General features: G+C 60.2%; 1 protein-coding gene across 1 annotated transcript; it reads right to left on the bottom strand.

Annotated features, from left to right (window-relative positions):
- Window positions 1-14033: 14033 nt before the first annotated feature.
- Window positions 14034-26798, bottom strand: LOC120228122 (collagen alpha-1(I) chain-like). The gene is made up of 10 exons (XM_039226279.1): window positions 26774-26798; window positions 25056-25378; window positions 23694-24253; window positions 21472-21733; window positions 19971-20085; window positions 17869-18011; window positions 16242-16604; window positions 15688-15757; window positions 14575-14806; window positions 14034-14430 (listed from the first exon to the last, which is right to left on the bottom strand). The coding sequence occupies exons 1-10, from the start codon at window positions 26796-26798 to the stop codon at window positions 14034-14036; spliced, it is 2490 nt and encodes an 829-aa protein (XP_039082210.1).
- Window positions 26799-27793: the final 995 nt, after the last annotated feature.

Below are 27793 nucleotides of genomic sequence, written 5' to 3'. Positions count from 1 at the left end.
GGCAGGATGGGGGTGGGGTGGGGAGGCCATTAGCCCCAGGTCCTCAGGCTGTGGACCGCTTCTTCCTAACTCCAGGCCTAGATGTCTAAGGGGGCCCAGTCCTTCCCAAGCAAAGGGTCACAAACCCTCTCTCTGAGTCCGAGTTCAGGAGAAAGAAAGCAAAAGTCGGGAGCTGGGACCTTAATGCTACATACCAGGAGACCCAGACTTCTCCCGATGAACCTTTCCGAGGGGGCTGAGCCTGGAGCACGGAGAGCCTGGCTGGCTCACCAGGGTCTCTCGTGTGTCCCTCCTCCCCTCAGAAGCTGGCCCCTCCCTCACCAGCTGAATCCCAGCTCGGCTCTCCCTGGACGTTGGCACCCACCCAATTCGTGGTCAGGGGTCTGACGTCGCCGTGATCGCTCCATTGGGGTGCTTGGGAGTGAGGGTTCCCGGACTGAGCACATGACCACTTAGGCCGCCTAGCTGCATCTGAATTTCATAGGGACAATGCATACTTTTTTAGTGTGTTTCGTGAAATATTGGAGCTATACTAATACTACAAAAGAAAAATGCATTGTGTATGTGAATTCAGACTTCACTGGCCATCCTGGATTTTATCTAGAAACTCTATTTGGACTAGCCATGTTGACTAGCCAACATGGTCAGTCCCTGACCACAGGGACGGTCCAGTCCGACAGGGGGAGAAGGTACAGAGAGCTGAGAGCACGGGCTCTGCCAGGATCCTGGTCATAAGGACACCAGGATGTCGCCGAGGCACAGAATGGGCGCCGTGTGGCGGGGCGCCCCCCACCTGTGAGTTAAGGCGGGCGTGGGGTCCACACGTGACGCCACTGGACAAAAGAGTGAAGGAAGGCCAGGGCTGGTCCACCCAGGACCCCTGGATAGAGGCTCTTCCTCCCTCCCACCCATCCCAAACATCACACTTCTAGAACATACAAGAGGGCAGGGCAGATCTAGTTGCGGTACCCACGCCCCTTCATCAAAAACCCAGCCCTTCAGTTTCCTTGTCGCCTTCAAAGATATGCTTTGAGGATGAACTGGGTCAGGACTGAGCCTTGAGCGCTTCTGGAAAACCCCCTAAGTAAACACACAGGTTATTTTTTTAGCAGGGAACATTAAACATCCTTCGTCAGATCCAAATGCCTTCTAACGACTTCTGGCTTGGGGCCTCAGCTTGACCGAGGGACAGCTACGCAGCGGTGTTTACCTCGAAACTGACTGCCAGCCCCCTCCCTCCCTCCTTCCCTCTCTCTATGCCTAGTGCGCACCACCAGCCCCCCGCATGCTGCCCTCACCACCTGCTTGGTGGATTGCCCGCTGACCCGGGACCTCATCCTTCCTCAGCCCCTCCGGTTTTATCCTGGGTCGCTGAGAATAACACTAGGATACGAGAGAGTCAGGACGAGCCCCTACGAGCTGAACTTGCACTTGTGCCGACCAGCCCCTCATACTCTTTGAAACAAATTTCTCCTGTGGCTGCATGTTATGTTTACCACTCGTGTGAGAAGGTAAGAACCCAGAAGAGGAAAGAGTTATGCCTGAACTAGTATTCGTTTCCTGCAGCCACAGTGCAGAAATCACTGCCCACCCCCCAAGCCCGTCCACTCCCCCTCTTTTCCCTTTGCAATTACTGGTAACAGCTGACATTGACTGAGTGCTCATTATGAATGAGGACCTTTATTTAGAGGGATAATCTCATTCGATGCTTGCTCACACATCTTCATGAGGTAGGTCCTACCATTGTCCCTGTCTCACAGATGGTAAAATGAAGGCTTAGAGGCTCCAGGAACCTTCCGAGGTCAAACGTCCAGTAAGCGGGGAAACAGACAGGGGCTCAGAGATAGACTTGTCTGTCCCCAGAGGCTCTACTCCCACCTTCCGGGATGCTGTGGGTCTTTCAGAGGACCAACTCAGACCCCATCCCCTCCCTAGGGTTGTTCTAGATTATTCCAGCCTTTACCAAGGCTGGCCGTGCCCTGAAATCCTGCATTATTTACTGCCTCCCCCCAGATCATTGCCAATCAATTGCATCCTGCAACATACACATTCGTATGGGCCTCCATTCTCCCAGTAGACATAGCCAGAGCACCTTGGGAGGTGAGGGGCGTGTCTTGGGTGTTTTATGCATTCCCAAAGCTTGTGCACCGTTCCCATTCTTAGATAAATACCTTGGAATCAGATGTCTTGTGTGTACGTGCATGGAGTCTTCTGTGTGTGTGTATGTGTGTGTGTGTGTGCGCGCGCATGCGCGCATGCGTGTGTGATTGGACACTGAAGCTTATTCTTGCACTGCAAGTTGTTAACGGGGGTCCACAGACCAAGGAAGGGCCCCGAGCGGTCCCCAGGGGCCTCAGTGCTCAGTCTGCAAAGCAGAGGCTGCCAGGCCGTTCCCTTTCTCCCCCTCCCCTGCCCCCACAGGCAAGGGCAGACACACCCCCATGCTGAGCGGCTCTGGGGTCCTGCGCCCCCTCACCCCTCACCCGATCCATTTGTGAGAGTTTCAGGAGACTCTAGGTAATTATGTGGTAATTTAATTTAGGGAAACAACGCTGAGGGTGATCCTGGAGTCAGTTCCAGGAAGAATCGGGGCTTCATTTCCGAATTTCGCTGGTGGTACGTGTGCCAGAGTTCCTGACGGCACAGCACCTGCCGCATCGTCACGGATTTCCTTTTAACACGCGGTTCAGAACGGTAGAGAGACAGGCATGCCACTCTGAGCACACACATACGCACTCTGTGACCACAAGCAGAAGACACAGCACACAGCCCTCTGGTATTGTCATGTGTGGCGTCCATGCAAGCTGTGTGGAGGAGAGCTCGCCCAGTGCCGCCAGCGATTACCATTTCGCTTAACCAATTCTCTGCAGGTTCTTAACTCTAGGTAGGGTCAGAGAGCTGTCCTCCCCCGGCCCCCGCCGGCCCCAAGGGTGTCCAAGGTGCATGTGCTGAGTGTGGATGCATGCATGTGCGTGCACAAGTGTGCACGTGTGTGAGCATTTAGGGCTGGAGGAGGGTCACAGCCTCGCCGCCTGGACTGGCGAGAATACTTCTGGTTTTGCTGCCTGAGTGACGGCTCCTTTCGAACGCACCCTGGAGTTTAATATTGCCAACTACTGGCCCTGAGTCCTTTCAACCTGCGCCAGGTGTAATGTAAACCCCCCTGGATTTCCTCCCTTTCCTGTTTCATCTGAGAAATTCTTCACTAATTCCGTGGTATCTGGTTTCTCATTGTTTCTCTCTGCTTCAGACAGCCCCTTGGGGTGGGCTTTGCAAAGGTGTGCTTAGCGCGCTCCGCTGTCCGAAGGGACACCAGGCAGCTCCGCTCTCACTACCACCTCCGGCCCTCCAAAGCCTCTCAAAAGGGGCCCAGGGGGAAGAGCCAATGCCTATCACCAAATCCAAGGATGGAGGATGGCCTTGGGGGGGGGGGGGGTCACTTCACTCCCGGAAGGAAAGCAGTATGCAAATCGAGAACAGAACAGGACAGTCGTGTTCAGCTTTTTCACGATAGTATGCTGAGATTATACGGATGCAACAGAATAATGGCATGTCACCCATTCTTCGTTGAGGTCACCCTATTTAGGGCTGAGGACAAGGCATAACCCAGGCCAGGGGAGGAGGCCTAGGCCGTTGTTCCCCGTGCAAGCAGGGGACCATCTATTTTCCCCTGACTCTCTAGAGAAGGTGGGGTTACAAAATCATGTGGATGTTAGGGGGTGGAGGGAGAAGATTCTGGCAAACAGAATCCCTCCTATGAACAGCGGAAGCAAGCCTCCTAGTAGCCATTTCCTGCTTTCTTGCTCATGCTCCTGGACCCTCTGCCAGTGCAGAGGGAAGAGGAAGCGCCAGGCAGGGCCAGGGAGCCGCCGGGCTGGCCAGGTCCCTCTCAGCCTTCGGTGTGTCTTCCCCTCGTCTCCTCTCCAGGCATTGAAAATTATTTATGTTTGCAAATTGCTTTTGACTCACATGACTTATTCCTCTTGCCTGCCAACAGGTCTGGGGACGGGAGAGTTCTCGAGCCGGCGAGCTGAGAAATCAGGGGCGGTGGTGGAGGGAGCACAGATGTGAACTCACGAGCCCTGGGGTCTGGTCCCCGCTCTACCACTGCTGTGTCTCCACACCCCCTTCCCCGAGCCTGCGGGGTCTCAGCTGCAAATGAGAGGGTGGGTGTGAGCTCTCCAGGCCCTCGTGGCTCGTGGCTGTGGTGTCCCCTGGCCTGGGACCCCAAAGGGGCTCCGATGAGGTTAACACCAGCCTCTTCGCTATGCCAGCACCTGGGCCTGGCAAACCCACCGCTGCTGAGCGCCAGGGGGTGCAGATGTGGCTGCCCAGCCCTAGCCAGGCAGGGAGAGGACAGGGCGCGGGGTGGCCAGGAAGCCTTCTCCCTTCGTGTTTTCTTCGTGCTCATCCCTCCCCAGCCCTTATTCCAGAGACCAGGTTGAAAACACATTCTGCAGGGGACCTCTCTCGGAAAGTCCCTGGGGCTGATCCAAGAGAGAAACACACACAAACACCCCAATAACCATCCTAGTCGTGAGCACAGCCAGAGCGAGGTCAGCTCCATGGCAGGTGGAGAGGAACAGATTGGCCCCTCGACCATGGGACCCTGGCTCCTGGAAGCTTAGAGCAGAGAGGGACCATGGAGTTTTTATTTTTTTTATTCTCAGTCCTTCACTCTACAGATGGAGAATCTGAGGCCCGCAAAGGCCAAAGCCAACAACAAGGTGAAGCATCGATCATTCTCTGCCCACCAGTGTGTTCCCACGATCAGTGCTCACCCATCTCACCTACGACAAAACTGGATTTATTAATAAGAATAATGATATCACAATTCAAAGGCCAATGCCACAGTCGCAAACGATGGGCCGTGTGCCGAGTGCCATGGTCCGGCTTCTATTCTCTCGACAGTAGGTTTGGGGCTTAACCTAGAGACAAGACAGGAGGATCTGGGCTTCCTCCAAGCCAGTGACCACCAAGTGGACATGAAGGCTGCTAAGGGTCCAGTTCTCCAACACGGCAAGAAATGTGCTGACCTCAGAGCTTTGAGTTAGCTCTGCCTCGGCAGAAAGGTGACATTGGCTCGGCCTTGGGTCTATACTTGGGGGGTCTCTGCACTCTTTCATGGAAGAGGGCCCATGGCAGGCAGAAGGCGGCTGGATAGTGGGGAGAGGGACTGTCCTGCAGAATGTCTCTAATCCTGAAAGCTATCCGGTCTCCTGGGCCCAGAGGTGGGCTCCCCAGAGCATAACATCCTGCCTGGGTAGATTCGGATGCCCCATAGGTCTGGCCTCCCCGAGCAAGCTCCCATCAGTTCCATTTGAAACCTCTCCAGAGAAGCACCAACGAGAAGCTGCACCAAGTCTTCAGCTGTGGGTTAACCCAGTAGCAGGTATAAGTGGCACCTGTGTACACTTCAGTAATCTGGAGAGAGAGAGAGCCAGGGCCAGAGTCAAGGGCGGAGGCAGCGGCAGAGAGAAAAGGAAGCCAGACAGGACCACAGAGATAAAGAGAGAGACAGACACAGACCTAAGGAAATCAAAAGGACAGGGATGAAGGCATGGAAAACGATCATAACAGGAACAGAGAGATAGGGAAGCAGATGAGGAGAAACCCAGGGGTTCAAAAACACCAGGTTGGGAGGGATCAAAGTTCACAGCACCAATATCGGGACAAACCGACAGGTGCTCATGTTATGTACCGGGATGCACCGGGAAGGACATAACATCACTCTGGTGGCATTCTTGCCCCAAATGCAGAGCCTGAATCTGACCATACAGAAATATCCAATGTGCCCTCTTCAAATCACCAAGCTTAAGGTACCCAGAGAAAGGCAGGCTCCCCATCCCAGCTCAAAGGATAGTAAAAAGACGGGGAATTGGATGTAACTCACCATCCTGGTTTTGTTCTTGGAAGGGGGAAAAACTACTTAGGAAGAGCATTATTGAGAAAATTGAGAAAACATGGGGTGCCTGGGTAGCTCAGTCAGTTAAGCATCCGACTTCTGCTCAGGTCATGATCTCATGGTTTGTGGGTTCGAGCCCCATGTCCGGCTCTGTGCTGACCACTCAGAGCCTGGAGCCTGTCTTCAGATTCTGTGTCTCCCTCTCTCTCTGACCCTCCCCTGCTCATGTTGTCTCTGTCTCTCTCTCAAAAATAAATAAAACATTTAAAAAAAGAGAAAAGAGAAAATTGACAAAACTTGCATATGGACTGGAGGTCAGACAATAGTATGGGATCAATGGTAAACATCCTGATGTTGGTAACGGCACAGTGGTTAGGTAAGAGACTGTCCTTGCTCTTAGGAAAGACACACTAAAGTATTTAGGCATAAAAGGCCACTAGGCCTCCAGCTTACTCTCAAATAGTTCAGAAAAAATATGGGGGGAAATATATGTACATATAGAGAGAGAATGATAAAGCAAATGAGTGAAATGCAAATAACTGGTGAATCTAGATAAAAATAGAGGGAAATTCTTTTAATACACTTGCAGCTTTTCTGTAACCTGGCAAAAAATACTGAGTTGATATTTTTAAAAAATTTTTTTAATGTTTATTTTCTAAAGACAGAGACAGAGCATCAGCGGGGAGGGGCAGAGAGAGGGAGACACAGAACCCGAAGCAACTCCAGGCTCTGAGCTGTCAGCACAGAGCCCGATGCAGGGCTCAAACCTACACACCATGAGATTATGACCTGAGCCGAAGTCAGACGCTTAACCGACTGAGCCACTCAGGCACCCGTGAATTGACATTTTAAAAGAGGTGCTTTGGGCAGCGCCTGGGTGGCTCAGTCCAGCCAGAAGAATATGCAAATCTTGGTCTTGGTATGGGCAAGTTCAAGACCTACGTTGGGTGTCGAGATTAGCTAAATACATAAAAACTTTTTTAAAATAATAAAAAATATGGGGCGCCCGGGTGGCTCAGTCGGTTAAGCAGTAGACTTCGGCTCAGGTCATGATCTCACGGTTCTTGGGTTCGAGCCCCGCGTCGGGCTCTGTGCTGACAGCTCAGAGCCTGGAGCCTGTTTCAAATTCTGTGTCTCCCTCTCTCTCTGACCCTCCCCTGCTCATGCTGTCTCTCTCTCTCTCTCTCTCTCTCTCAAAAATAAATAAAAACATTTAAATTTTTTTTTAAATAATAAAAAATTTAAAAGGCTACAAAATAATCAGAAGAGGTGATTGGAGTCTCCTGGTCGAGGTGGGGGCAGGTGCTGGCCGGCGCCAGGCCAAGAAGCAGCCTGGGAGCAGCCCTCCAGCCGCTGAGAACGTCTGGGCGACTTGACCCGTCCCTTGCTGCCTGCTTGAAGGCCTGTTTTTCCAACTCTTCACCCCGTGACCTCAACTCGAATGAGTGGGGGCGCGGGAGGGAGGGTGGGCCTGTATCCACCCCTCGCCCCACACCAGGAGGTCCCAGTTACCTCCAGCTGATCACTCACAACACACTGCAAAGCCCACCCTTGCTCCTTGGGCACGTGCAGAGCAAGGGTGCAGCAGAAAGGATTAGGTCATCAGGCAGATGAGGCTCCGCGTGCTGGCTGCTCTGTGCTCAGCAGTGCTGTGTCCTGGGCTGGTGGCTCTGGCCCCTGGGGTTCCCCAGGGCTGGCCTGCTCTTAGCATTTGGGTTTCCTAAATATCCCCTCCTGAGAGAAGGCTCCATCCTATTACCCCGTTTTTCCTTCTTATTGATTTGTTGACATGTCTGCCTTGGGTGTGTGTGTGTGTGTGTGTGTGTGTGTGTGTGAGAGAGAGAGAGAGAGAGAGAGACAGAGAGAGAGAGATCTGGCTTCATTCAGTACTCTGAGCAGGCCACCATGCTAGAGCTGAGGTCTCCCAGCCTCTACCCCGCGGACCTGACAACTCAGGAATTCCGTGAACTTGGGCAGGCTGATGGGCCACGTGAGGCCAGTTCCAAGACCACATGGCCCCAGAAATACTTGCTCATCCATCTCGGGAAGAGACTCCAGGAGTAAAGCATCCCTAGGCCCCCAGATGGCCCTCCTCATGCTGACCTGGGTATTCCTACCCCAATCACAGAACATTCTAGAAAAGAATCACACCTCTCTGTTTTCTCCCTTGCCGCCCAGAAATGCGAGGGATGCAAGGTCAACAGAAAACAGGTAAGAAATGTTGCCCTGTCTGCCAGGTTTTGAGTGGAAAAGTGAGTGAGTGAGTGAGTGAGTGAGTGAGTGAAAGCTCATAGTTTAGGTGAGTTTAGCTCCTAACTGGGTTTCTTCCCTGGTACATATGACACTCAAAACACTGGGCAGACCCCAATGAGTCCTGAACTTTGTCCCCTCCCTCAAAGCTGGCATTGTGTGGGATCACAGCACGCTGAAAAGCTCATCAGAGGCGACCTTGGCAACCCAAATGGAGCTGGTCCCTTCCCCAACCTAATTAGGGCCCAAGGAGACCGCAAACTCCATTGAAATTCAAGTCCCAAAGAGACAGGGCGCAGCTCCGAAGGTGTTGAAGAAAGGCTTCAGAACCACAGCCGCTGAAACGTGTTTACTGCTGTGGACCACTTCGTAGCTTCCCCCGTGAGACTGTTGGAAGATCTAAGTCCACCCCGCGCGTTGCGGGGAGCACACTGAGCGGGCCGGTTTAGCTGATCAGATCTCGGCAAGTCAGCAAGCGGGGGCCATGCCAACACTGAACACATTGGAGGCGATGTCCCTGTCTGCTCCAGCCGCCTCTGACTCCGCGCCAGCTGGGTCCCCTGCAGATAAGCCACACCTTTGTCTCCTCCTTGCCTTGCGTGGCACGTATGGGAAGTTGCCATTTTGAATGACTGCTGACAAGGGAAGAAACCAACTTGTGACTGAGTGTCCCAAATTCCCATCCTTAAGATAAGAATGGGCCAACAGTCAGATCTATAAATAATGCTTCCTGAAGCACCTCATGGACTTGGCAGGCGAGGGCCTCTCACTTCTCTCCTCCCCAGCGCAGAGCTGGCCGGCTGGGCTCCCTCGACCTTTGGAAGCCCAGAGGCAGGAGCCCTTCTGGCCTTTCTCCACCTTGCGCTGAGCCGAACGCGGCCATGCAGCTTTGGTGCAGAAGAGCCCTCCCTGAGGCCTCTGATCCCCAGTTCGCCCCCAGTTAGGGTGCAGGTTCTCCACCAGGCTGACTGAGAACCCGTCCGGAATTCTAGGCCGTGGCCATGGGCTCCGCGTTGCCCTGCAGGTAACCCTGTGCGATCTCCCACCTGCTCAAGGAGCGGAAGGCCGGGGCCAGGGCGCAGGGGGGCATCCCGGTCTGCAGTTACTGGACTCGGTCTTTGTCCCAACTCTTCCCTCAACTCCCAACACGATCTTTTTAGTCAGAGCTTATGGTGTTTTGTTCTCTCTCTCTCTGATAATTTTCATCATCAGCTTGGATTCAGAAGAGATGCCCAAAGTGGCCCCAGCCCCTGGATAAACACCGCTGCCTGGTGCCCCTGTGACTTGATAACGACAGTAACTCACAGTTCTAGAATGTTCGCTGAGCCAGGCTCTATGGAAAAGCCTTTCGATGGATGACTTGTCTCTTTTAATACTCCCAATAACCGGATGGAGTACAAACTATTATCACCCCCATGAGGAAATGGATGCTATGAGAGGTCAAGTACCTGGTCTGGGATCACAGAGCTAGTGGGGGGCGGAGGGGGGGGTAGTTGAGGCTTGGATCCAGGTAGCCTGGGCTCCGAACCACGGAGTCATGCTGCTGCCGTCAGTGCTCTCTGGACACAAAGAGTGGTCTGGCCAGGATGTCCCCCCAGAGGAGAGGCGGCACAATGCAGCCACCCATACACCAGAGGCACCAGCTGTGAACCGACACGAACGCCACAAAGCAATCAGCTCTTGGGGCCACAGATCACCACAAGGCTGGAGCTGGAAGGAGCCACGGAAAGACTCCAGGACACCGCCCTCTCCTTTTTACAGGTGAATTACAAGGCCGCCAGGGCCCCACACTAGCTGGTGAAGCATCCATGACCGTGACCGTGACCATGAGGGAACACCCCTTCTGCCTGCGCCCCCCACTTTGCAGTTGGGTCTCCAAGCAGACGGGGCAAGAGGAGTGAGCTCGACATGGGACGGGACCTGGTGGAGTTCTGGTTGAGACCCAAATGCCCTGGCTTCTCCCAGGATGGGCTCAGCCCCCTGGAGGCCCCCCCAGGGTGAGCATGGCTGTAGGACAGCCTCCAGCAGGAGAGGCTGCCGGTTACCACATCTGCCCTTTGGACCCGGCAATTAACTCCCCCTTTTCACACCTGGGGTTCTCTGCAGCCTCCGCTGTCCCGCAGCTGCCAGCCGGTGGGAAGGTCGCAATTCTGCATCTCTGCTCCTGGTAGTCTCATTTCCATGGCTGCTCCGTTAACGCTCAAGCTTTGGTTTCGTCTCAGTGCACTGAGCTGCCGACCCTAAAACTCCTGAAGCAGTAGGAGGGCGGGTGGATGGATGGATACTGAGAGAGCGAAGGGAAAATTTTCTCGGGGGCGAGATCCCCACAACGGCATAGGAACTGAATGGCATCCCTCTGTGCAGAAAGGTGGAGCTGAGAGGGGCTGCTATGGGTGCCTTCCTTCTCCCCCCTCCGCCCCTCTCCTTCCCCATCTTCAGGCTCTCCCACTGCTGCTCCGGAGGCCTCCTGCTAACCACGCCCCAGAATGCCCTGCTTTGTAACCAGCAGCCCCTTGGGTTAATGGCAACCTCAGGCGGTGGGTGAATGATACTACGTTCTCTCTCCTCCCCATTTGGATTTTGCCCATCTTTCCTTTGCCTGCTGCCCCAAGGAAGGTTTTATGGGGCATCCGAGTAACTGGAGCCCCAGCAGATGCGCAGACTGGTGTGGATGGCCTTCAGGTACTTCCCAGAAGGAGCACGGTCTGGGGTCGATGGTTTATCTTGTGGTTCCCCCAAGGAGAGGCGAGAGAGGACAGTCCATTCTGAGACACGGCTTCCTACTTCTGCCACGTCCGCACTGGTGACCCCCGGGACTTTGTAGGCACCTTCTTCGAGCCCTCTGTGCAGGGTCTTGAACAGCGTGAGGAACGGAGAGGGTGTTCACAGAAGCTTCTCCATAATCATGATGGCCATGGACACGGTAAGGACAGGGACGCTATAAGAGAAAGTCAAGGCGCCCCTCCCCACTACCGCTCTACTTTGGGCTTCTAGGATTCCTGTTTCCCAGAGTCCTGCCACGCCCATTGCACAGACACGGAACATACCGTGAGGCCTGCAGAGTCAGCACTAGCAGAGCTGAGGGTCAACCCCAGCTGTGGGCCATGCTTCTGTTTCCTCCGTTCCCTGGAATCTCGGGGGTGGAGGCCCTAGATGTCATTCAGGTCACCTCTGACCTAAGCAGGAATTCAACTGACAATTTCCCCGAGATCCTAGGTGGCCCAGGCACCCCAGGGAGGTCTGGGGTGGTGCTAATTGTTGTCTGCTCCTCCTTAACCACCTTTAAACCTAGTTTCCCTGCAACTGCCTCCATTTCCATCCGGGCTCAGCCCATGGGGCAGGGCTCCCAGCGAGCGCTGGGAACTCTGGGGGACAGCCGGGGCAGGAGGGTTCCCCAGGCTGACCCCCAGCCCCCACTCTGCCACGTCTGTTAACTGCGCCTGTGCACCCTCCCCACCTTGGCTCCTCTAAAACTACTCCACTCCCCCCTTTCATGAGGAAGACAAGCCTCTGCTTAGCACGGACAGCAAGAGTAATAGTACTTTTTTCTTACTCTTCCTACTACCCCATCCCACTCCCACCTGCTTTAAAAAAAAAAACTTTCAACCTGGCCTAGAGGTAATAACGAAGCTAGTAGGAGGGTAGTGAGGAGGGGAAGGTTCTCTAAGGGCCGACAACTCTCCTCCGCCCCCTCCCCAGGTTAACTGCTTTGGGGGAAGGGAACTGTACCACGCAGGGAGGGGAGGGCTGATCTGGGAGGATCCCGAGCCAGCTTCAGCTTCGCCTGTGGATGCTGCCCGCCCTGCCTTATCCCCCCCAAAAGCGAGGTAGGGATGGGAAGGAGGCGGGGCTCGGAGAAGGGGCGCACCAGCCTCACACTGGCCCTGCTGACTCTGCAAAGCTGGCTCCACCAGCCCCGCGCGAGGAGTCGCGGCGCCCCCCCCACCCTGTGCGACTGCGGGCCCTTCTGCAGCCCCCTACTCAGCGACGCGGGCGGCCAGCCACTTTCCCTCCTCGCCCCCTCGGCCCCTGCAGCGCAGGTGTGCACCTGGCGGAGACCGCAGCCTGCCTGGCCACCCGCCACCACCGCCCCGGGGCCAAGGTCAGCTAGAGCGCACCGATAGCGGGCGCCACGTGGCCCGTGGGACCGGAGCAGCTCGACCCTGCCCTTTAGGGGCTTCTCATCGACAGGAGCCGCGGGCTGGACGTGGGGGCGCAGTCGCTTTCCTGGGTAGACCTGGTGAACTGCTCGAGGAGCCTTTGAAACACAGGCGCAAGGTGGGTGGAGGCGCCACATGCCCACCGGGCCACCAGGCTGCTCCGGGCTCTCCCTCCCGCGGTCCTCTCGAGGCCCGACCCTCCTCTGCGGCCTGGGTCCCATGTGCAACACTCTGCCTCCACGCAGCAGCCAGCCTTCTAATGGCCCGACACTTGATGCTGGGTCCCAGCTCAGTGTCCAAACCAGACTGTCAGCGCGCCCAGGGCAGCCAGCATCTCGGACCACTGGCACAGGGCGAGGTCACGAGATGGCTCTTCCAGGGGTCATCGGGGCCGCTGCGGGTGAGAGGCGATGTGACCGGGGAGTGGGGCTTCCTTCCAACCACCGGGTTTTGCGATGGGGAGACCGAATGGGGAGCGGCCATAAGGCCCGCAGCGCCCGCGCGGGAGTGTCCCTTTGCCTCCCACCTTCTGGGCAAACCATTCATCGCCAGGGCAGCCGAGGCTGCGGCCGAGAGCCGCGCTCACCCCACCCTGGGAGGCGGCCGCCCAACGCCTGGGGAGGTTTGGGAAATGGGCGAAGTGGTCAGACTGGTTTCCGGAGCCGGGCTCGGAATCCACGCAGGCTGGCAGGCGTTGGTGGGGGAGGACTGAACCCCGCCAGCGGCGTCAGAGAGGCCACCCCGGGTCGCTTTGTTTTCCACCCTCGAAAGCGACCCCGCGGGGTGGGGGCAGGGGAACAGCAGGCATCCAGTTGGGGAAACCCGGTTTTCCGGGATGAACCAGCACACTGGCCGCTCCTCACCCCGCTGGCACCCCACCCCCTCCCGGCCGCAGCCCGGAGCTGGCCAAGAGCGTGTGGAGGAGTGAGCGCCCGTCCCCAGCGAGCCTTCGATCGTGGTGTTGGGAAGAAATAAGCGGACGGGAAAGAGTGTGAAGAAGTGTCCAGCTCTGCCACCAACCTGAATGGCCCTGCGCCAGTCACTCCCTGTCCCAGCCTCAGTTTCCTCATCGCCGGTGTCCCTTCCAATCTCGCTCAGGAGTCTAGGTGGACGGCGAGATGGGGACTCCCTCCAGGGTCGGTGCAAGGGGAAAGGAGGGTGCCAGAGCCCGTGGCCATGTGCTCCCAAAGGGCTGAGCAGTCTCAGGGAGACCCAAATAGCTGTCGGGGACCGGAGGCACCCCCATCCCACTCCCTGGCGCTGGGGACACCGCGATGGGAAAATGGAGTCTTCAAACTCTCTGCACGCAGAAGCGTGGCACTGATGGCGCAGGCTGGCAGGCGCCAGGTTCTGCAGCGCTCCCTGGGCTGAGAAGGGGTGCTTCCTGCTCCCTCACCCCCCCAGACCCCTGGGTCTGGATATGCAGTGCAGGGGCATGGAGGGACGGGGCTGAGCGAGCTGGGGGGATTGGAGCGAGACAGCGCTGCCATCCCAGAAAATGGAGTGCCAAATTTCCCGTCTGCAGCAGCTGCTGGGCAGCTAGGGGGGTCTCGAGAGCCGCCCGTGCCGCGGTCTTCACTGAGGTTCCTCGGTGGAAAGATGGGGGCATGAGGTTGCCACTACGCGGGGACCGTGGGGGCTCCTGACTTAGTGACCCCCCCAACCAGCCCCATGAGAAGGGAGAAGGAACTGGAAGCTAGAAGGGCGCCCAGACCTCGTCACTGCCGCGCCCGCGGGGAATCCCCCGCTTCCCGCAACCGGGGTGGGCTTCGGCGTGGGCTTGGGTCCAGCCCTGCGACCGGCGTGAAGGGGGGTCCCGGGCCGAGCCGCCGGGGGCCGGGCGAGTGGCCGTCGCACGCGGAGCCCCCTTGGGGTGGGGAGCCCGCCGCCCCCCCCCCCGCCGAGCGGGGTGGGGCGAAAGCGGGTGTGGGGGGTGGGTACCCCGGGGCCCCCAGGCCGCCCCGCCCGGTGGGCTGCAGGGGCCCCCGGTGGACCCGGGCCGGGCTTTGTCTGCGGCGGCTCGGCTTTGGGAAGGCGCCAGCCCGGGTACAAGATGGCGGGGAAAGGGTGGGATCGCGGGCGCTCGCCACGCGGAGCGGCCCCGCTCTGCCTGCACTGCAGCGGGGGGAGGGGCGCGCGGCAACGGCGCCCCCCGCGCGCCCCCGCCCCCGCCCGGGCCGCCGGCCTCCACCCCCGCCGGCCGCCCCGCGCCCCTCCGGCCCCGCCGCCTCTGTGTGGCGGCGGCAGCCTGCGCCTCACTCCGCCGAGCCCCGGCCGCGGCAGCTGCAGAAAATGGCTGCCAAAGCGGCGCCAGTCGCCACGCTGCCACGGGCGGGGGGCGCGCGCCGCAGCCCACCCGCAGCCCCGCTCCCTTTCCCTCGCCCGGGGACTCTCGGCTCGGGCGCCAGGACCCCGGCGGGCACCGGGGGAGCAGGGGCCGGAGCGGGGAGGGGGGCTGGGGGGGCGTGCGGGGAGGGGGAAGGGCGGTTACCTGCGGGCGGAGGGGGCGCGGGGTGGGGGGGTGGCCCGGAGGACCCGGCAGGGAGGGCGCTCTCGGCCCGTGCCCCTCCCCGCGAGCCCCGAGCCCTCCCGAGGTCTCGGCTCCCGGGTGGGGAAATGCTAATGGGCTGTTGACCTCCGTGACCGCGTGCGGCCCCCACCCATGTAGACATCGCTGTCCTCACCCCCCACCCCCACCCCCCACCGGGGCGTTGCGGCCGGACTGGCCCTCCCTGACGCCCCCCGGCAGAAAAATGAAAATTAAATTAAAAGCTGTGTGCGTGCCGACTACAGAACGACCCAAGCCCGGAACTCCGCGGAGAAGATCCGGGTGGATCCTCAGGCGCCATGAACTGCAGCGGCGGCGGCGGTAGCTCAGCAGGTGCCGCGCGCCCACCCTCCCCTCCGCGGGGAGCCGCCCCCCGACCCCCGCCTCCGCCCAGCCGGGAGCAGCTCGCGCAGCGGAGGCGCCCGCGGGCCACCCTGCCGCTCCCTGGCACCCGGGCCCAAGCACGCTTCTTTGGGCGCCAAGGGGAGCCCGGGGCTGTGGAGAAGGGCGCCCAGGGCGAAGGGGAGACCCCAGCGCCAACTCAGGACAGGGCCGAGGAGCGCCCCAGAGCGGGGAGGAAATTACCCCCCCCCCGGAACCCCAGGCTCAGGGTTCCTGAGAAATAAACGAAAAGTGCAAATAGAGGGCCCGTGGGTGAGGTCGGACTCCGGAATCGGGACCCCTTGGTGAGGCAGAGCGGGTCCGTAGCCCCCCCTCCCCCAACCCGTGGGGACCCAGGCCCAAAGCGGCCAGGCCCTCAGGGGCGAGGTGTGTCTCTAAGTTTGGGTTTTTAATTCTTCCCCTTCTGCAAGTTTCTCTCTCACCCCTCCCGCCAGCCGCGTTCTCGGCTCCAGCGAGTTCACTACCACTGGCTGGAAAAGTCAAATTCGGTACCTAAGAGGGCAGAGACCGGGAGCCCACAGGTCAGGTAAAGGTGTTCCCGGATTTGAGAGGGGCTCCTGCTGCTGGGGGTTAAGAGTTGAGAAGAAGAGGCACACTTCAGGAGGCACGTCCCTGTGCCGGGAGAACTCGGCGGACACCTGGGCACCTGCACCCCCCAGCCCCCCGCGGGACGAAGGTGCCCATGGACGTAAGCACAGAGAAACCTGGGAATGGGCATTTAATAAAAACGACCTGGCTAAAATGGGCGCGAGCAGACGCGGGGCGGGGATGGGCTGCGCCCCGGCATCCACGCATTTTCCAGAGCTCAGACAGGTCTCCGCGGCACACAGGTCGGGCAAGGGGAGCAGACCTAGGCCAACTCTCTGCCCCGAGGGCATCCTCAGTCCCCGCGCGGAAGGGGAACTGCGCTTTCTGTTTGGCAGAACCCCGCGGCAGCAGATCTCAGCCAAGGTCAGGGAGGGATACGTGCTGGCACCAGGGGCTGCTGCGGCCGCAGAGCTTCCTTCCGCAGAAGCAGCGAGGAGGCGGCGGCCGAAGCTAACTCGATCCAGCAGGCAGCGCCCCCCTCGTCTCGCACCCGCATTCCCTGGCAGTGCCCGTTTCCGACACCTTTCCCCAGGAGGGGCCGGCGTGGGGAATTTGAGATTTGGAAGGAGAGGAGAGTGAGGGCAGAGGAGGATGCCCGAGACGGAGCGGAGGTCGGGCGGGTCGTGTCGTCGCGCCCCGTGCCCCATCCCCCACCCGAGCCGGCCTCCCGTGCGACCCCCACCTGCGCCGCGTTCCAGGCGCAGGCTCCCCAGTAGGGGGCATCGCTCCGCGCCTCCTCGAGGCGGCTGCCCTAGAGGCGAGCTCGGTCACAGGCGACGTCCCTAGGGCGCTAGGGTACCCATTGTCTTAGCTCTCCTCTTTGGGTCCCCTGGGGACAGGGGAGAAGCCCCCAGGGGGTGAGGATCGGCGCTGCGGCACTGGCGACCGCCCAGGAGGGGTCAGCCGGACACCTGTGTGTGCGTGCGCGCGCGCGCGCCCCTGAGCGTGCGGGAGGGGGCGAGGGGCGCCCCCTGGAACCGCTGTGCCTTCGCGGCCTGAATTTGAGGCGAACGGGAGCCTCATGCCCAGAGGAACAGTGACGTCTTCTGCCTCCGCGGGCTCCCACCCCACGGGTGGGCCCAGAGCTGGGCACCTGACCTGCATCCCGCAACTGCCGCTCAGCTGCATGCTGCCTGGAAACCTAAGGATGGCTCCTTGGGAGCATTTTCCCTCCCGCACGCAGGGATTTTTTTTTTTTTTCCTTTTCCCATTTCCCCTCAACAATTTGCAGGTTTTTAAAGTAACCTTTAAATGAGACATCGATTTATCATTATTATGATTGCATCCAGAGATCCAGCCCGAAGGGAAACCCAGGGAAATGGTCATCTGGTGGTACCTAGGGCTGTTTGTGGCTTAGCACATCCCGAGCCCCGCGAGCACATTTCTTTGGCAGCTAATTGCTCCGGTTACCTTTGGGGCGGGGGAGGTGAGTGAGTGCCCGGGGTGGGGGGAGGAGACCCGGGCTGTTCCGAGCCCGGTGCGTGCACGCGGTGGACCTGATGCTGCGGCTGCTACTGCAGCAGCGACGCGCGCCCCCCCCCCCCCGCCTCCAGCGCCCCTCCCGCATCCGGGCCTTCCGGCTCCTCAGCCGCCGTCCGCTGGGTTTGGGGAGGGGGTGCGTGGGGTGTGATGTGGACGCTTGCGCGGAGGGGGCGAGGACAGGCCGAACGGGGGGCAGAGATGACAGCGAGGCGGAGGGGGAGGGGGGCAACGGCGCGAAGAAAACTTGGGGAGAGGGTGCAGGCGAAATCGGGGGTGGGCGAGGGGGGGTGCCGCGGCGAGAGGCGGGGATGCCGGGGGAGAAAGAAAGGGAGGGGGCGGGGAGCGGGCGGGGAGCGGGCGGGGGCGGCTGGCTCGTTTCCACTCGTGAGAGCCGGTTGCCGAGAGACGCGCGGGCCAATGAGCGCGCACCAGCTCAGCCCGGCGCCCGCCGCGTGCCCTTATATGGTGAGGCCGCTCGGCGGGCGCTCGCGCACATCGCCATATAAGGGCAGGAACCTAAATACAGGCTATACCTTGTTCTCCGCTCGCCCGGCCGCGGCCCCGCCGATCGATGAGCGCGCCGCCGAGCGGGCCGCGGCGCGCGGGCTCCGGGCGCGGGCGGGCGCGGGCCGCGCGGCCGCGCCAGATGTGTCGGCGTCATGGCAGCTCGCGCCAGCTGTGCCGCGGGGAAGGAGGCACCCGCCGCCGCCGCCGCCAGGCTCCCCTCCCTTCCTCCCGCTCCCCCCTCCTCCCCGCACTGTTTCCGAGGTGCAAATGCAAATGAACTGGGATTGAAATCTAATTGCTTTTGTTAAAAAAAAAAAAATAATAATAATAACGTGAGCGAGTCTGTGTTGAGTGTGGAGCAAAGGACCAGGTTCCCAAGAAACCGAGCCGAACGCCTGGTGGGCGGGGGCTGGGGAGGAAAGAGACCTGGGCTGTGTCGGGGGGCTTGGGGTCCTCCAGCTGTCTCCTGGGGGCTGGCCACCCGCGCCCCGCTTCTGCGGTCCCCTGAGCGCCCAGGCCCGGCCAGGGTCCCGGTCTGGAGCTCGCGGGCTGGGGGCAGCGGGGAGGCCGGGGCGCTGGCGGCCAGGACCCACGGGAGCGGGCCGAGCGGCCGCCTGGAGCCGGCCCGGCGGCGGGAGGGAGAGGTGAGAAGCGTCGCTGTCACCCCTCTCGCTGTCTCTGCACCGGCCCCGCTCCCTGACGTCAGGGCCAGTGCTGCCAGCCGCGACCAGCCGCGGGACCCGGGCCGTCAGGCGGAATCAGACCGCTGAGGGCGGGAGGGGGCTCCAGGAGGGCTCTCTGAGCGGAGAGGCTGGCGCAGGGTGGAGCCCCTGGACAGCCCAGCAGCCACGGCCATCCGGGGGAGACCCCAGAGTCCTGTCTCCAGCCGATTGCTTGCGTTCTCCCTCCCCACTTCTGGCCAGTCCCCTCACCCACCAGGAGAGGGGTTTTAACCTCCTGGGATGGGGGCGGGGGAAGGTCTGATCCCGGGTGTGGCCCCTGGTCGGGATGCCTGGAGAGGAGGGAGGGAGCCTCAGTCTGGGACTTGTCCTGCGCTGATGCGGTGACTCACCCCCCGCCTGGGTGGCACAACCTCACACTGTGGGCGAATGTTGTAGGAAACCCCGAATGGCCCACCAGCATGTCTGCACACAGCTGCGGCAGATTTGGGGTCCAGGCCTTTCTCTCCCACCATTTGTAGTGGGTGTGAGTGACTCCCAGATCCCTGGCTCCCCAGCAGGCTGACAGTCCTGCAGAAGCATATGCGCCTGGATCCGTGGCCTCTGGAGTCTGAGCGAGCCCTTGCCCGAGCACATGATCCACAGGTGCTCAGGTGCCCCTGTCCAGCCCGTCCGCAGTGGGGCTCTAGCGACTGGCCTTGGCTTCCCCCGCGCCTGGAGATACCACGGAGAGAACCTCTGCCTTCTGAAGAGTCCATTTCCAGTAGCATGATGCCACCTATAGAATGTACCTGGAATTAGTCCGAGCGAGCGGCAGCAATGCCTCCAGCAGTGTGGCGCCGGCGAGGGAGCTGGAGGGGAGAGAATGCCCTCTGTTGTCCTTGACTGGGGTGGGGGAGGAGAAGGGAAAGGTGGAAAGACGGTCACCCAGCGCTTCCTCCAGGACTCTCTCTTGCCTCCCCGGGTCCCCAGGCTAGGTGTCCTGTAGCTCCGTGCCTGGCATCGCTGGGGAAACAGAACCTGGCACCTAGCACAGCTGAGACAGGAATTCACTGCTCTCTCGGCAGGAGCCGCCGTGCTTTCCAGACAGTCGCAGACTCCAGGGTTTAGTGTGCTGGCTGGGGCAATGGACTCGGGGTCAGCCATCCGTGGTTAACAAGTATTTCCTAAAGGTTCTGGAATCCCAATAAACCTGCCTGAACGACCCCACATGCATGGAATGTGGAGACCAGACAGGCCGTTCGAAGGCTACCTGGCTCCAAGTCATGGTTTTACAGGGAGAAGCTGAAGCCAGAGAAAGAAACCGACTTGTCCAAGGTGACTCAGGCTAGCTGGGAACAGAGCAAGCTCAGGGCTGGACCCTGAGCTTTTTATCTTCAGTCCCAATCAACCGGTCTTTGGATTATGTGGACACGTCTCAGAGGTGGCTCGGGCACAGGCTTCTGTACCAATGCCCTGGAGATGGTGCATGAAGGGAGACCGGTGGTGGCTGCCTGCCCAGCTGTTCCCGCGCTTGGAAGTGATCACCATTGATGGCAGCCAGTGGCTCTGTCCTGAGTGGGGCTAGGGAAGATGGGGACCAGAGGCAGGGAAACTGTCAGGGTTTGGCTCCAGGCTCCTGGGTTCCTCGTCTTGCCAGAAACCAGAAAGCGCAAGATCCAGCGACACTCACCCCCCCCCCCATCCCAGCTGTGACGCCAAACCCCAGAGTTCAGAGCAGCAGCCAGACCATACTTGCCTCCCTGCAGAGCCTGGTTCTGCACCAGGGAGAGCTCCCCCGAAGTCTCCCCTTAGGCCCTCAACTCTTGGGTGACAGACCTAGGTCGAGCTCTGTCCTGTGGCTTCACTTGGTCACTGGCAAGTTACTTAAGTCTTCTGGGCTTGTTTCTCCGCCTTCAGATGTAGTTAATAAAGCCTCCCTCTAAAGCCTCTGATGAGGAATGGAAGTCAAGATTTCGGGAAGCATCAAGTACAGAACTTGGCTTGGAGCAGCCCTTGCCCCGTGGATGTGGCTCCATCTGCCCACTGCCAGCATTCCGGCATATCCTCTGCCAGCCTGGGTGCCAGGCCCTTGGATACAAATGATCATAAAAGATCATGTACATTTGATCCCATGTAGAAACAGGTACTGGAAAACACCCCCCAGCAGGCTCCGCTGGGCCGTTGGCTGGAGGGGTGTCAGCTCCAGGCTTCTCCCTACCTTTGCCTAAATTCCCCTCTCCCCCTTCTGCCTGGCTCCACCTTCAGCCCTGCCCCGCCCCCTTGCTGCCACCCAGGACCCAGCTTCCCTGAGTATTCAGTGTGGATCTTTTCCTCCAGGGAAGGTCAGTGCCTGCGCTCACAGGGGCTGGAAGTACTGTGTTACTTTAAGGCAGGGACCCTTTCCTCTCTTGGAAAAACAGCAGCGTGTATGTGCGTGTGCGTGTGCGTGTGCGTGTGTGTGTGTGTGTAGTATGGAGTCCTGCTTTTCTGGAACTCAAAATACTCTCCATGTGGCTCCATTACAGGTGCCTGTCAAACAAACAAAATGGAAAGAACCTGCCCATTTGGCAAGTGGGAATACTGATTTTGCAGAGGGCAGTCTCATCTTGCAAGATGCAAGCTCGGGAAGGACAGGGGCTGGGCAGCATTGAGAGCCCCCGCTGGAGGGGGCACCGCGTTAGCCCACAGGCTTTCAGTTCCCGATGGATGGTGGACGGCGAGAGGAAGGAAGGAGCTCAGTTTGAGGCTCTGAGCTATCTCCCTCCCCCCCCATGTCTGTGCCCTTCTTCCTTCCCCCCCCACGTGCCCCTGGCACACCCTCTCTCTTTCAGACTCGCACCCCCCCCCCCACGGTGGCTGCTACCTCACTCCGCACCCCAGGCGCTTCTGAGTGGTGCGGGGTCCTGAAAGCCCGGCTGGACCCGCGATCCACCGCACGCACTGCGCTCACCACCCGGTGCATCTCACCTGCAGGCTCCCGCGGGCTTTTCGCCTGGCCGGACTCCCCGACTTGCTCTTAGAAATTCCCAACTCCGACGGGAAAGCTTCCCGCCCCGCCGCCCCGCCCTGGGGCCGCGCCTCAGTGGGGCCTGAGACGGCAACTCGGGGACCCAAGCCCTGGCGCCCGCAGCCCCCAGCCCGCCGGCGCCCTTCCACCCAGGCCCGCGGCGCCCCCTTCTGCGCGGGCGGGTCTCGGTCCCCAGCGGGCTGGGGCCCTGGGGGCTCGGCCCTGGGGCAAACGAAGCCGACACTCCGGTCCTTGAAGGACGGATGGCGCCCCCCTCAGGAGCCGGGGCTGCTCGCGGGCCCCGAGGAGTCCAGCCTCTCGGCTGAGCTTGGGGGCGGAGGGGGAATGGGCGGCCGACTTCTGGAATCCTCCTCCCGGGGTGGGGTGGGGGGCTGCTAGAACACCGGAGCGGGCGTGAGAACCAGGTGGTCGGGGGACCTTCGGCAAACTTAAAGAGGTTTCCGAAGCGGAAAACCGACCACGCCCCGCACCTTTTCTCCATTCATTCCGTGTCCCACTCTGGTCTCCGAAAAGGAGAAACTGAGGCTGGATCCCGGGACTCTGATAGGGAGGCCTTGTAACCCCAGGTCGCCTCCGTTTCCCAGCTGGGAAAAGTCTCCCGGGGGGAGGGTGGCCAGAATCTTTGCTCAGGCATTCTAGGGGTGCCCCCCCAGGGTAGCGGCTGCAGTAACTCACACACAGCAGGCAAGAAGTTAATACCTCTGAGGTCGGTGTGAGCTCCCCGGGGTGGCTTAGAGAAGTCGGGATAGACGTCGGGATAGAAACGGCTCCCAGAGGCGGCATGAATGAGCGCGCAAGGGGATGGAGCCAGGACCCCCTGTCCCAACCCCGCCGCCCCCCCCCCCGCCTCCAGAGACAGCCCCTTGGCACCCCCTCTCTTGCCGCTGAACCGCCGGCCCTTCCACGGGGGACTAATTCTCCGCCCCAGCCCCCTCCTGCCCGCCGGCTTCTGCAGACCCCCTACCTGGCTGCAATTCCTAATCCACCTTCCTCCCGCAACCCTGATTTTAAAAGGAACTTAATAATTATCTTAAGAAGAGGTGACTGCGATGGCGGCTTCTTGGTGGCAAGCCTGAGCCGCCGCCACCTCCTTAATAAACATAAAACTTGAATCTTTGGGGAAGAGGTGCCGGGTTCTGGTCCGCTGCAGGAGGTGGGAGGCTGGGGGGGTCTCCCGCCCTTCAGGGCTGGGTTCTTTCTCTGCACTCTCTACTGGGGGAGGGAGGCGGTGGCCTCAGAGGGCTCTTCTGGAGCCCAGAATCGCCCGGGAAGTGGCCCCGCGATTACCATTCTGGTACAAATTCATTTACCATATTTATTTGTGGATTTTCTCCCTCCCACTCCTCTTCATATTAAAAAAGATCAAAAAGATTTTTTAATGTATAAAAGATGTTTCCTCCACATAATGCCCTCACCACCACCCACACAACTTTTTTTTCCTCTCTTTTCTGCTTTGAATTCAAAGACTTCTGCCCCAGTCAGCAGGGCGACAATCTCCGAGCAAGGAAGGGCTTCCTCTGATCCGTCCAAAGGGTGGGAAACTGAGTCCTGGTGGAGCCAGACGAGACGCCCAGAGTGCGGGTCGGTCACGCACCTCCTTAATGCATATTGGCCTGGCTCTACCCTCTCCTCTGCCTCACCTTCAAAGTCGGCCTCCAACACCCCCATCCACAGTCTGGCTGACAGTGCTCCTGGGGCCACTCCACTTCCCCAGACGGATGGGGGGTAGATACAGTGTCCTTGGGGGCTCTCACAGCGGATCGGCCCTTCACCCGTTTGGCCAAAAAGTAGCTAAACTCCAAGGCTGAAACTAAGAAAATAATAGGAGCTCAGCTTTGAATTTCTACTCCTTTAAACTTCATCTCTCCCCGGCCCTGGTCAAGAATCCCACCCTCTCTGCAAAATCAGTTTTTCTTGCCTTAAGCCTCAGTCTGCTGGATCTCAAGGACTAGCTGAAGAAAAGAAAATTAATTTTGCCTGTGATTGCTGTTATTCTAGATAAGCCATTATTATGCAAATGAGGGAGTGCGGCTTTCAAGATGAATAAGAACGGTTCCGGGTAGCGGAGCAGGGCAGCCCCAGATGTTTGCATAATCGCTTGTGCCCCAACTTCAAGAGTGCAAAATGTCAAGGGAGGAAGTTGTGCGGGTAAATACGGTACCACGTTCCTTGAATTTGATTTTCTAGCGAAGGGCGGGGAAGCGGGTCTGGGGCTTTCATCTGCCGAGAGAAAAGGCGTCCGGGCTCCCCGGCCAGGGTGTCCCTGCCCGAGTGGCCCGTCTGCGCTCCCCCCGCCCCCCGCCCCGGGGGCCGAGCCACCCCGCGACCGAAGGCGGCCGCGGAGACCCGGGTGCCGCCCGGGCAGTGAGGCGCTTTCCGGCCGCCCCGGAACCGGCGACGCGGCTTCTGGGCGTACGCGGAGCCGGCGCCCCCTCGACGCCCGCCGGCCGCGTCGGGTCCCCCGACAGCGTCCCCTCCCGGGGCGAAGCCCGGGGACGCCGGGTCTCGCCGAGGCCCCGCGGAGAGAGGGACCCCGCCCCTCGCGGGCACGGCGCGTGTTCCCCGTCGAGTCCCACGCGTCCGCCCCCTGGGCTCGGTCCCCGCTCGGTGCTGCCGCGCAGGGCGAACGCCCGACGGACCCCTCTGCCGCCCCGGGTCGTTCCGGAGGCCCCCACCGCGTGCGTCCTCGGACGACCCGGCAGGTTGCGCCACCTGGTTCACCTCAAAAAGGCGAGGCCGGACTTGGGCTTTTCTCAGCGCGAACAACCGAATAAGGAAGGGCACTGGCCAGGGGACCTCCAGTTTGGGACGAGTTGAAGGCCCCCGGGTTCCAGCAAAAAGTCACTTCAATTCCTTCCGCTTGGGGGCGGGGTAGGAAGCGGGAAGGAACCTGGAGCTCTAGACGGAGTCCGAGGCGCCCCTGCATCCTCCCTGGGGTGGAGAGAGTCCCGGCGGGGGTGGGGAGGATGGAGCGGCGGAGGCGCGCCAGCGGACTAGCAAGCTGGCCACCCCAGCGCCGGCCCTGGAGGAATTCGGGTCCAAGGGAGCCCGGAGACCTCGCTGAGCGCGGGCAGTGGTGCCGGCAACCCTTGGCCAGCCTCGCCTGGCGTCTTTCCTGGGGGGGTGGGGGGGGTGGGACGTGCTCCCTGCCTTCCGGACAGGTAGGGTCACGAGAGGGGAGGGGGCGCACAGGGACCGAGTAGCGTAAGCGCGAGGCCGGTGCTCTCTCCTTACGGGTAGAATCCGGGGTCAAACTCTCCACCGGGGGCAGCCCGGGTTACAGGCCGGGATTCAGGCTGCGGTCAGTGGGCCCAGCCGTCGGTGCCAGCAGAGTCCGCACGCCCCGGGCACCCCAGGCCAAGAGGCTTCTGATACTGGCCTCGTCTTGGATAGGGCTCCAAGACCTTGACCCCTAGGCCACTGACTAGTCTCAGGCTGCTCTGCCCCCACACCCCGCCGCCCCTACACCGTCTGCTCTGAGCCCCTTCTCCAGGAGCCGAGGGAACACAGCGCCGGGACCCACTCGCCCCTGCACCGCTTCCACCCCTCGGGACCGGCATAGGGGGTGCAACCGCTCGGGTTTCCCGCCGGCCTCTGAGCCGTCTCCCCCGTGCACCCCGCCGGCCGAGGGTGCCTCCTGGCTCCCGAAGCCGGATTTCGCAGGCAGGACCAGGCGGTCTTCCCGGGGAGGATTTGGGGGGCCCACCCTGCGGCGCGCGTGAGCGCATGCGTGCCGACGCTGGCGCTGTGCGCGTGCTCCTGCCTCCAGGCACCGGCAGCGTGCCCGGCCTCCGCGCTGGGACGGGCGCCGGTGCGTTTTGCGGGGACACAGCCCGCCGATGCGACCTGGAGCAGATGCCCCAAGAGGCGAGTCTAGACTGAGGAGTACACGGTTTCCCCGAAAGGGTTGGTGAGCACCCAGCTCCCAGCACCGTGGGTGCCCCTCAAGGGAAGTAGGGACGGTTCAGGCAGGGGGACAGTCACGCAAACCAGACCCACCCACTGGGTCCTGTTAGCTTGACCTGGTCCCAGAGCACCAATAATAGCAACAACTATGACACTTACCTGTACCTGGCAATGAACCCTCCCTCGCTGAACCCTCCTCTCCACCCTGTGGGGTGAGCACGTTAATACTCTCCTGTTTGTTAATACTCTCTTGTTTTTTTATAGTTACTGTACTGAAGCCAGTGGTTAAGTAACTTGCACAGGGCACACACCTAGTAAGTGGATTTGAATCCAGGCAGGCTGGCCCTAGAGCCCCCAGTTTTAGGCACTGTGCTCCATGATGAAGGGAAAACAAAGACTTCCACCAACATCTAGCCTCTGGCCCGGTGGGCCGGGCTGCTCTGACCCTCTCTCACCTCTGTTGTTTGAGTCTCATCATTTTTGCTAAGGCCCCCGAGCAGTACCCCTGCTTAGCGGGACCAGGCTGCTGATTCTGGTAATGAGACCCCTGGCTTCATCTATGGCCATTTCAGGAGGCTCCCTGGGCCCTTTCTCACCTTGGATTCTTGCCTCGAGCCCCAGAGGAGCTGAACTGCCCAGAGGGTCCAAAGCCCCCGACGTGGAGTACTAGGGAGACTTAGGCTTAGGACTTGCCAGAACACCTGCTGTGTGTCCCTGGGCAGGTTACTTGATCTCACTGTGCCTTAAGCTTCCTCAATCATGAGATGGGAACAATAGACTTGATCTCACCTGGTTGTTACCCAACTCAGGCGGGATGTGCAGCTGTCAGACAAGCGTTCAGAACATGTTGCTTGCCTCTGAGGGGTCGCTATCCCTCCTGTGGAGGGGAAATGAGGGGGCTTCGCGACAGTTGACAGCGTTGTCGGGGGGCCAGAGTCACAGCTCACGTGGCTCCTGGGGTAGGTGCAGGCTTGTGGGAAATGGTCAGCCCCTCTTATCCTTTGCAGCATGTTCTAGTGGTTCTCTTACCGGGATGTGCTGAAGGTCTACCAGAGAGGAGAAAGGAGGTGAAGCTTCTCACTCCCGGACAGCTGGGGGCTGGAGCCCCGGCCTGAAACCCCGGGCCGCCTCACCTCCAGTCACTGGCCAGAGGGTCGCGTCCAGGTCGGGTCCTCTCTGCAGGGTGTTGGGTCAGCTCCTAGTCAGGAAACAGACGACTATACCCTGTGGGTGTGGGTCCTGGCTTGGGGCTTGGGTGTGAGGGAGGCAGCGGCTGGGGACGCCTTTTGGGTTCTGGGGCCACCGAAAGTAAGCTATGGGTCACTGCTGCCGCACAAAAGGCCACATCCCACTCGGCCATGCCTCGGAGCCACCCGTGCTCACTTCGCAGCCGGCCCCACCGTCGCTCCCAAGGAACGATCAGGTTCCAAATCCGCCCGCGTCGTGGCCAAGACCAGGCAGGTCCGACGCCCGCGGAGCCTCAGAGTTGAAACGCTCCCAGGGAACGAGCTGAGGCCCGGCCTCACCCTCCAGCTAGAGGACGCGCTCGGGCTTGCTGGTCTGGCCGGCGACCCAGGAGCCAAGCGCCTTGCCCGGCCTGCCCCTCCCCTTCCTTCCCCCAGACCCCTCTGGCCTTGGGCCTCTCTTCTTGGGCGCTGAGTCTGATGGCAGTGGGCACAGGGAGGCCTGAGAGGTCCCCCGGCCGTCGGGTGGCCTCCAGGCTCAAATGAGGCCATGGCATGGGGCACAGGGTGGGGGCACCTTCCAGAAACTGGGGCGGAGGGCTCGGCTGGCTCTCAGGTGTGGGGAGCGGGTTGGAGGTCTTTGGTGGGAAGGGACATCGGAGCCGTGTGCCCGGGTCAGCAACACCAGTGCAGAACTGGGCCAGAGACCCAGGGGTTGGGGAAGCAGGTGTCCCGAGGTGGGCGGGCGCCTGTGTTTCCGTAAACAAAGAAACAGGGCAGCTCATCTCAGGAACTAGGGGTGGAGAGAAGGCTGCTGAGAGAATCGCCGGCAATTTCCTTCATAAAAATGCGATCTGAGAGCATTTGATTTCCACTTTCACTCCCCCCTGCCCCCCGCCCCCGCCCCAACACAAGCACCGTCTCCAAAGACACTCAAATTGCAGCCATATGGGGCTAAAGTAATAGGAAGCAGTTACCTTATTTACTGCAGAGGCTGCGCACTCCAACCTGACCGCCAGAGCCTGGGGCAGCGGAGCGGTGGGATGAAAAGCAGAGGGTTCTTTGAAACTTTGTTTTGTTTACTCCCAGGGGTGCACGCGGGAAAAGCAATTATCAGACTTTGAAAGAGAAAAGAGGTTGTGTGGAGGAGAGAAGGGAGGTGTCTAGAGCT

Source organism: Hyaena hyaena, unplaced genomic scaffold (genome assembly GCF_003009895.1).
Source record: "Hyaena hyaena isolate Hyena2069 unplaced genomic scaffold, ASM300989v1 scaffold_21, whole genome shotgun sequence".
NCBI classification, from domain to species: Eukaryota; Metazoa; Chordata; class Mammalia; order Carnivora; family Hyaenidae; genus Hyaena; species Hyaena hyaena.
Note: the sequence above shows the minus strand (reverse complement) of the source record. Positions and strands in the feature narration are given on the sequence as shown.

Coding starts and splice junctions, on each gene's coding strand:
- LOC120228122 (XM_039226279.1), bottom strand. CDS start 26,798: ATGGCCGAGTGGGATGTGGCCTTTT. Junction 21,734..23,693: donor AATCAAATTCAAGGAACGTG/GTACCGTATTTA, acceptor CGTTTGCCCCAG/GGCCGAGCCCCCAGGGCCCC. Junction 18,012..19,970: donor GCACCATCTCCAGGGCATTG/GTACAGAAGCCT, acceptor CCCGCGGCACAG/CTGGCGCGAGCTGCCATGAC.